The sequence below is a fragment of the Onychostoma macrolepis genome, chromosome 08 (genome assembly GCF_012432095.1).
Source record: "Onychostoma macrolepis isolate SWU-2019 chromosome 08, ASM1243209v1, whole genome shotgun sequence".
NCBI classification, from domain to species: Eukaryota; Metazoa; Chordata; class Actinopteri; order Cypriniformes; family Cyprinidae; genus Onychostoma; species Onychostoma macrolepis.
In genome coordinates, this window is record NC_081162.1 from 28,294,186 (window position 1) to 28,304,185 (window position 10,000).

The 10,000-nt window shown below is 34.7% G+C and overlaps 1 protein-coding gene across 2 annotated transcripts in view; it reads right to left on the reverse strand.

Annotated features, from left to right (window-relative positions):
• The window catches only part of lzts3b (leucine zipper, putative tumor suppressor family member 3b), a 17,031-nt gene that overhangs the window by 155 nt on the left and 6,876 nt on the right, over positions 1 to 10,000 (reverse strand). The window contains exons 4-8 of one of the 2 annotated variants that reach the window (XR_009272629.1): positions 9,629 to 9,949; positions 6,293 to 6,523; positions 4,542 to 5,042; positions 2,234 to 2,673; positions 1 to 970 (exon numbers count right to left, since the gene is read on the reverse strand). The exon at positions 1 to 970 is cut by the window's left edge and continues 155 nt beyond it. Coding sequence is in view for 1 of the 2 variants with exons in the window: in XM_058785636.1 (XP_058641619.1) it covers positions 2,452 to 2,673; positions 4,542 to 5,042; positions 6,293 to 6,523; positions 9,629 to 9,949 (1,275 nt within the window). In the remaining variant the exon portion in view is untranslated. Of the gene's footprint in view, positions 971 to 1,774; positions 2,674 to 4,541; positions 5,043 to 6,292; positions 6,524 to 9,628; positions 9,950 to 10,000 lie in introns of those variants that run through there. The other variant, XM_058785636.1, reaches the window with a different exon arrangement.

The window sequence follows — 10,000 nt, forward strand, 5'->3', positions numbered from 1 at the left end:
TCATTTGATTCAAATCGGAACTTCTGAGCGAGTTCGCGAATCATTTGATTCAGGAGCCGATTGCATGAACTGTTTAGACTAGTCTTAAAAAGTTAGTCAACTCATTTTTTTTTTTCTTTTCTTCAAGACTGGTCATAACTTTTTTAAATTAAGTTATGAAAAGGTAGATTGGTCTTATTTGTATTGGAAAAGTACCTCTTGGCAACTGCTAGTGTGTCAAACTAGTTTTCACTGCTTTAGGATTAACAGCTATGATGTTTTTTATTTAATTTTTTAATTTTTTAATCAAACATCTCAAAGAGGACTATGCTGTTTGGTTTGTGTCTTTATCATTTAATGTGTTTTGAGCGGATATGCTTTTACGCAAATCATTACAGTAACATAAATACAAACAATAGAAGTATAAAAACATAGCATTTGATCTCTAAATCAATGAATTACATCATCAAATCAAATAATTACATCAGAACTACATCAAAAGGAATATGGTTTTGGAAATCGTTGATGCATTTGAACCATTTCATCGGAGAAAAGTGTTACATGTTACAGAAAAACAAAGCTAAAATATCGGCTTTATTCACGATAATCAGAACGATGAAATAACAATAATTTTCATCTTCTCAAAATATTCACACGCAATATGTTGGTATACTGGAAATAACGATTTCACATAAATAACCATCATTTTCACAGCCTGCCTGTCTACCCACAACACACCGCGACGTCACATCAGAACATAGCAGCAACTCTCAGAACCTTCCAGAAACATCACCGTAGAATAAGGAAAGCAAGTTCGGTTCGGGTTTTAATTTCAGCCAAATGAAAAAACTGAGACAGAAACAGCTTTTCTTTTTTCAAGTAATTCTACCTGCAGATAGGAGCCCTCTGTTTGTCGTCTAATGACCCCTGCTGTTCACGTTTAGTCACTGCAGACAGTAGCAGTGATGGGAACCGATGCTCCCCAGCATCCCTGAAACAATAAAACATCACTGAACCAACATTAGATTCCTTCAGGAACAAAACACCTCGCTCCGTGACACACACAGCTGGTCAGAACTGTGGAATAATTCAAATGTCTTTGAAAGAAGTCTCTTCTGCTCAGCAAGGCTGCATTTATTTAATCAAAAACACAGTCAAAATATATCTTTGATTTAAAACAGCTGTTTTCTATGTGAATGTGTGTTAAACTGTGATTTATTTCTGTGATGCAGCTGTATTTTCAGCATCATTACTGCAGTCTTCAGTGTCACATGATCTTCAGAAATCATTATAATATGCTGATTTGCTGCTCAAGAAACATTATTATTATTATCAATGTTGAAAACAGTTGTGCTGCACAATATTTTTGTGGAAACTGACGCATTATTGAGTAAAAAAGAAGAAAGAAATGAATACTTGAAGAGAATTTTCAAAAATCATGGTTTTATTGTGTTAGTTAGCTGTTTTTTTTTTTTATCTAATCAAAATAACCCAATTGCAGTTTGATTGAGATTAATGGGAATGCACGATGATTTCTGAGAATTGTTAAAAACAGAGTTATCACTTTTATTCAGTGAGGATGCATTAATTTGATTCAAAGGTGTTTATAATGTTTCAAATAAATGCTGTTCTTTTGAACTTTCTATTCATCTGTGAATCTTGAAAAATAAAATGCATCACAGTTTCCACAAAAATATTGTGCAGCACGACTGTTTTCAACATTGATAATAATCAGAAATGTTTCTTGAGCAGCAAATCAGCATATTAGAATGATTTCTGAAGATCATGTGACACTGAAGACTGCAGTAATGATGCTGAAAATACAGCTGCGCATCACAGAAATAAATTACATTTAAAATGTATTACAGTAGAAAGCTATGGAAGCTTGTTTCTACAATTGCAAAATTTTATCTCACAATTCTGAATTTTGCATTTATATCTCACCCCATATCTCGATTCTAAGGAAAAAAGGCTTTATTGTGAGACACAAACTCGTAACTGCACGGAAAAACTCAAAATTGTGAAATTAAAGTCGCAAGTACTTTCTTTCGTTTTTTTATTCCGTGGCAGAAAACTCGCAAATGCAAGAAAAAAAAAAAAGATTAAAAGTTTTAATTTTATTCCATGGCGGAAGCAAGCTTCCATAGAAAACAGGTATTTTAAATTGTAATAATATTTCTCTATTTTTACTGTATAAATGCAGCCTTGGTGAGCAGAGGAGACTACTTTTAAAACATGAACAAATCCTAATTACTCCAAACGCCGGTACCGTACGGCCCACACAGACTAGTGAAACGTTTCTCCTCCATATCACTGATGACCAAACGAGAGTCAGAAGGTTTGAAAGCTGGAGAAATGTGCATCACTTTTGATTCATAACTGCATTATTCTTTCATCTGTTGCAGTAACACAGGCTGATCTCGGCCCTCTTTAGTCTTCACACAGAACAGTCTCGTGTCGATTGTCTCGCGTCTAAATCTCCGTGGACTCGATCCGCTCCAGGCGAGTCGGTCCGGGCCACGGAGGCGCCAGCTGATGCAGAGCGGGCGGTTTGGGGTCGCCGGCGGTCGGGGACAGAGTGACGGTCAGCGGGACGGGGATGGAGAGACCGACGGGAGATCCGGGCCTGGTGCTCAGTTTAGCTCCGACCCGCTCCTCCAGCGCCTGATACTTCAGCACACGCTCTTTCTCGCCCTGCAAGAATACAGTAAAAATGTGAAATATTATTGCAATTTAAAACAGCTGTTTTCTATGTGAATATGTGTTAAACTGTAATATATTTCAGTGATGCGCAGCTGTATTTTCAGCATCATTACTGCAGTCTTCAGTGTCACATGATCTTCAGAAATCATAATAATATGCTGATTTGCTGCTCAACAAACATTTCTGATTATTATCAATGTTGAAAACAGTCGTGCTGCTCAATATTTTTGTGGAAACTGATGCATTTTATTTTTCAGGATTCACAGATGAATAGAAAGTTCAGCATTTATTTGAAATCTTTTGTAATCTTATAAATGTCTTTACTGTCACTTTTGATCAATTTAATGTGTCCTTGATGAATAAGCGTTAAATTTCTTTCTTAATATGTGTCCCTGCAGCACAAAAGCAGTCATAAGTAGCACGGGTATGTTTGTATCAATAGCCAACAATACATTGTACGACTCAAAAATATAGATTTTTCTTTTATGCCAAAAATCATTAGGATATTAACCCCTTAACTGTCATCCCCATTTTTGAAAATTCACTATCCAAACTTAAATTATTATAATTCATGAATTATTTTTTAATACAGGCCTAAGGTTGGTCTCTTTTTAAAGAAGACAATTAGCAGATTATTACAGAAGTGAAATCATTTAATAAAATTAACGTATTAAAAAGTTATAAATTTACTGTAAAGAAAATATATTATACTATTTTTATTTCATTTTAAATAGAATAAACATTTTAAAAAATAGTTAAAAATCCAAAATTGCTATAAAATGAAAGCCATATGTGTACATAAGTTGTGTTCCAAATTTGAAGTTGATATTTTAAAAAACGAGGTTCATATGCGATTTTGTTTAGGCGTTATACCACAAACAGCCACCAGGTGTCATCCAAACTCCATTGAATTTTTTTTTTGATGCATTTCTGTCACAAATCTATCAATTTCTCTCTCAATATTAAGTCTATAACAAAATAACCAACAAATATGGAATCTTGAAACTCAGACCTTTCCAACGATATGTATTTTGTCAAGATTATAAAAAGTTTTGATTCTAAAAGACCGTAATACATTTTGTAATATGACACCCCCGCTAAGGTGGAGGACACCGCTAAAACATTTTGAAATACCATTTCTATGGTAACGCAATGTCTGATTTCAAAATGGTTTTCACAGGATGAATTTTGAGATTTTAAGCTTTCAAATGATATATAACCTATGATGATTGCTAAAACATGTGATAGGGAAAAAGGCAAAGAAATAAAGACTTTTTGTGACAAAGGTCAGAACTCCTGTTATGATGTAGATTTATCGTAGACTCTTGGTGCACTCTTGTCATAAATGAATCTATTACTGTTACTACATAATTTGTAACAACAAAAAATGGTAAAATATCTATTTAGGAGTCTAAGACCTTTCCAATGATTTATAGTTTGTCATGATTACAGTAGGATTTAATGGTAATATAGTGAAGTAAACTTAGGCAGCTAAGTAAAGATCATGTTCCATGAAGATATTTAGTAAATTTTCTACCGTAAATATATCAAAACTTAATTTTTGATTAGTAATATGCATTGCTAAGAACTTCATTTGAACAACTTTAAAGGTGATTTTCTCAATATTTAGATTTTTTTGCAGATTCCAGATTTTCAAATAGTTGTATCTCAGACAAATATTGTCCAACAAACCATACATCAATGGAAAGATTATTTATTTATAAACTTTTTGCATTTATTTAAAAAAATTGACACTTATGACTGGTTTTGTGGTCACATTTTATACAATGTATTACAGTTTCCGCAAAAATATTGGGCAGCGCAACTGTTTCCAACATTGATGATAATGGTCGGGTCACCAGGACGGGGATGGAGAGGCTGACGGGTGATCCGGGCGTGGTGCCCAGTTTGGCTCCGAGCTGACCGACCCGCTCCTCCAGCGCCTGGTTCTTCTGCAGCGTCTCCACGTAGCTGATCTGCAGCTGCGCCTGGTACTTCAGCACTCGCTCCTTCTCTCCCTGCCAGGTGTGTCGCTCCTGAGCGAAGGTGAGCGCCTGCCGCTCTCTCTGCTGCCGCTCCAGACACAGCTCGCCCTGCAGTCGCTCCAGCTGCCGCCGCAGCTCTCCGGCCTCCTGCCGCTGCGCTTTGGCCTCGTCGCTCTGCAGGCTGAGGAAGCTGTCGAGGGGCAGGGCTTCGGGCGTTCGGGGCGAGTGCAGGCCGGCCCAGGGTAAGCTGCTGCTGCCGCTGATGTCCCTCAGACACACGCCGTGATCGTTCCTGCAGCTCAGCTCGCTCAGAGCCCGCTTGAGACCCAGAACCTCCGCCTCGAACACCACCAGCTTGTCACGCAACATCGACACCTGCGGAGAGAACAAACCAGCGCTTACAGTGTGTGCTGAGTATCAAATTCAATTAAAAAATTACATAGCTGACCCTGGAGCACAAAACCAGATTTACACATCACATGAAAGCTGAATAAATAATCTTTCCATTGATGTATGGTTTGTTGGACAATATTTGGCTGAGATGCAACTATTTGAAAATCTGGAATCTGAGGGTGCTAAATATTGAGAAAAACACCTTTAAAGTTGTTCAAATGAAGTTCTTAGCAATGCATATCACTAATCAAAAATGAAGTTTCGATATATTTACGGTAGGAAATGTACAAAATATCTTCATGGAACATGATCTTTACTTAATATCATAATGATTTTTGGCATAAAAGAAAAATTTCTCATTTTGGAGAACTGAGTGTATGTTTGTGTATATATATAAATGAAAAAGAAGTCAAATGCATGGCAGTTTATTTTGACAAATGTGACCCTGGATGACAAAACCAGTCTTAAGTGTCAATTTTTTTGAAAGCTGAATAAATAATCTTTCCATTGATGTATGGTTTGTTAGGATATGACAATATTTGGCTGAGATACAACTATTTGAAAATCTGAGGGTGCAAAAAATTTCAATATTGAGAAAAACACCTTTAAAGTTGTCCAACTGAAGTTCTTAGCAATGCATATTACTAATCAAAAATTAAGTTTTGATACATTTACGGTAAGAAATGTACAAAATATCTTCATGGAACATGATCTTTACTTAATATCCTAATGATTTTTGGCATAAAAGAAAAATTGATAATTTTGATCCATACAATGTATTTTTGGCTATTGCTACAAATATACCCCGGTGACTTAAGACTGGTTTTGTGCGTGTGTTTTGCACAAGATTAACACAGGGAGACACAAGTTAGTACTTAAATGTTGTGTTATGTTAGGATTTACATAGGTTTCGGTTATGGTTATACTCAAATGTATTGAGTACTCTTAACTTATCAGGTTTTTCAGTGTACTTTAATGCAAAAAATCTCGTTTTGATTTGAGTCTTCTAGCACAAACACACAGTCAGTTTTTATTCATTTTGAGGAATACTAAATCTGTTTTTGTGCGAGTGAGATGAGTATGTTCATATTTAGTCAGTATTTACACATTGCACACAACGCCTCTGCACTTACTGCAGTTTTGTTGTTATTATTAAATACGACTTTAGTCAGGATCATATAAGTGTGGTGCATTGGATATGAGTGTGTGTGTGTGTGTGTGTGTGTGCGCACCTCTGTCAGCGTTCTCTTCAGTTCTCCTTCACATCTCTCCAGCTCGCGGCTCTTGTTGGTGTACGAGTCCTTCAGGCCGATCATGGTCTCCTCGCGCTCCTTCATCTGGGCGTTGAGCTCCTTCAGCTGACCCCTGAGGGCCACCATCTCTCCGGCCCGCTGCGTTACCTCGTTCTGACTCTCCCGCAGCTGCTGCTTCAGCAGAGAGATCTCACCCGCTTTCTGACACAGCTGATCAACACAAAGCAAACCAAAGCCATCACTGTATGTTGCTGTAAGTCTCTATCCGTTCCTGAACTCCTTAGACTTGAACTGTTTTCTTGAAATACTCCCAGATATTTCAGTCAGTGTAATGAATAACATACACTACTTGGTTAAAAGTTAGGAATAATTAAAATTAGTTTCTTTTCTGCTCACCAAGGCAGCATTTATTTGATCATAAATACAGTCAAAATGTGAAATATTATTGGAATTTAAAATAGCTATTTTCTATTTGAATATATAGTAAAATGTAATTTTCAGCATCATTACTGCAGTCTTCAGCGTCACATGATCTTCAGAAATCATTCTAATATGCTGATTTGCTGCTCAAGAAACATTTCTGATTATTATCAATCTAAAATATGTTTTAAACAAAGGAATTAATACTTTTATAAATCAAAGATGAACATTATTTTTTACTATATATTACTATACTATATATACACTGCTGGTCAAAAGTTTGGGATCAGTAAGATTTTTAATGTTTTTTTAAAGAAGTTTTTTTCTGCTCATCAGGGCTGTATCTATTTGATCAAAAATACAGAAAAAACTGTTATTTTGTGAAATATTATTGCAATTTAAAATAACAGTTTTCTATGTGAATATGTGTTAAACTGTAATTTATTTCTGTGACGCAGCGCTGTATTTTCAGCATCATTACTGCAGTCTTCAGCGTCACATGATCTTCAGAAATCATAATAATATGCTGATTTATTATCAATGTTGGAAACCGTTGTGCTGCTTCATATTTTTGGGGGGATTCTCTGGTTAATAAAAAGTTAAAAAGAACTGCATTTATTTAAAAAATTAATTTTCTGTTACAATATACAATGCTATTCAAAAGTTTGGGGTCAGTACATTTTTTCTTTCTTTTCTTTTTTTAAAGAAATGAATAGTTTTATTCAGGAGGGATGTGTTAAATGAATAAATGTCATAGTAAAGACTTCTATTGTTATAAAAGATTTCTATTTTGAACAAATGCTGCTCTTTTTGACTTTGTATTCATCAAAGAATCAAAGAAAAAAGTATCACGCTCCAAAAAACAATATGAAGCAGCTTCATCACTCATAATAAATCAGCATATTAGAATGATTTCTGAAGATCATGTGACACTGAAGACTGCATTAATGATGCTGAAAATTCAGCGCTGCGTCACAGAAATAAATTCTATTTTAAAGTATATTAAAATACGAAACCAATATTAGAAATTGCAATAAGATTTTACAATATTACTGTTTTTTTCTGTATTTTTGATCGAATAAATACAGCCTCGATGAGCAGAAGAGACTCCCTTAAAAACATTAAAAATCTTACTGATCCCAAACTTTTGAGCGGCAGTTTGTATGTTACAATAGAAAAAGGGTATTTTGAATTGTAATAATATTTCACAACATTGCTGTGTTTTTTATTTAATTTTAATTAAATAAATTCAGCTTTGGGGTGAGCATAAATATTAACAAATTACTTTTGACCGGCTATAACCAGTACATAAGGTTAGAGTAAACTGCCATAAAAATTGCATAAAAACTGGCCTAAATAGTCATTTAGCAGACGTTTTTATATAAAATATGCTCTTGTATCTCTAGAGCAGGAATTCACAGTTTGTTTGTTTTTTATTCAGCCGAACCCCTTTGATCTAAAATATTTTCTTAAAGCCCCACTGAGACTTTAAGTTCATATTTCAATAATTTATCAACACATTTGCATATTTTTTTCTTCATTTTTTTGTATTTAATTTTGACTGTTATTAATTTAAATGTTACATTTTTATGCTTTAATGAATTATTAGATTTCTCCATTGGTGTCTGTGTTGCACTCTTAAAAATAAAGGTTCTTTATTTGGCATTGATGGTTTATGAAGAACCTTTAGCATCCACTGAATCTTCACATTGAACAAAAGGTTCTTTAGATTTTTTAAATGTTTTTCAACCGAATAAAAATAGGTTCTTTTAAGCCATTTAATCCCAAATTTTTCCCAGACATGAAAATATCAAAATTATGTGTCATTAGTAACCCCTTGAAATAATCAATAATTATTATTTTTTAATTTTATGGAAAAGTGTGTGTTTTATGGTTGTGTATACTGAAATTAAATTATTTCTGCAGTCCTCAAAATTCTTATATATCTCAGTCCAGTTATTAACTCATTTTAAACTATTTCATCACATTCTATGGTAACTATTATACATTAATAGCATGTACAGTAGTACAAAAAAAAAAAAAGAGTTATCATCAACATGTTTACTCATTCTATGACCAACTCAACAAAACTGAATAACTGTAAATTCATATACAGTATTAATACTAGACACCTTAAAGATAACATGTACCAAAAATCTTTGTTATATCTTTGTTAACATACTTTACTTTTTTTCACTGCAAAAAAAAAAACGATTCTCTTCGTTAGTGTTTTTGTCTTGTCTTCTAGTATAAATATCAAAATATTCTTGAATCAAGATTAATTTTCTGTACAAGTAAAATGACTCAAGATATTATGTCTTGTTTTCTGTAAAAAAATAAATATATATATATATATATACAAGAAAGAAAAAAAAAGAAAAAACTGACAAAATGTTTTTTTTTGTTTTTTTTTTTTTAGAAAACAAGACTTAATATCATAAATCATTTTAATTGTCAAGTAAATGCATCTTGATTCATATTACAAAACAAGAAAATAATTTATGCAGTGCTCATGGTGCAAACAGGAATTTAATAAACTGCTCTGGTCATGTGACAATTGTTTTATTTTTTGCATAAAATGCACTAAAACACCAGTCAGTAATATTTTTAAAGCTTTATAAATGAAATAAAACCTTCAAAATTCTTATATATCTCAGTCCAGTTATTAACTCATTTTAAACTATTTCATCACATTCTATGGTTACTATTATACATTAATAGCATGTACAGTAGTACAAAAAAAAAAAAAAAAGAGTTATCATCAACATGTTTACTCATTCTATGACCAACTCAACTTTTTTTTTTTCAGTCACTATATTGTGCGATTAAATTAAGAACTGATCACTGAAAGGTTCTCTGAGCAACCTTTTGGAGGCTTTATTTTGCTGCTCTCACCTCCCACTTGGTCTCCTCCAGACGAGGCAGAATATCCGCCTGCTCCTTGCGGTAATCCAGACACTTGCGCTCCAGCTCCTCTCTCTGTGCGAGCAGGGCGCTGATCTCCTCCTGGAGTCGGCCCTTGTCCTGCTGCAGACGGGCGATGTGGGTCTGCAGGGCCTGCTGTGTGCGCTGGGCCCGGTGGGACACCTGCTGCAGACGGCCGGCGTAGTTCTGCCTCAGCTCCTCCATCTCTCGCTCCCAGACGCGCTGCTTCTCCTCGAACACCTGCACGATGGCCGCCTCGCTCTGGTCCAGGTTACGCCGCATGTGGATCACCTGAGGAACAATCACAGTCATATACTCCAGGTACAGTATTCTTCAGCCTGC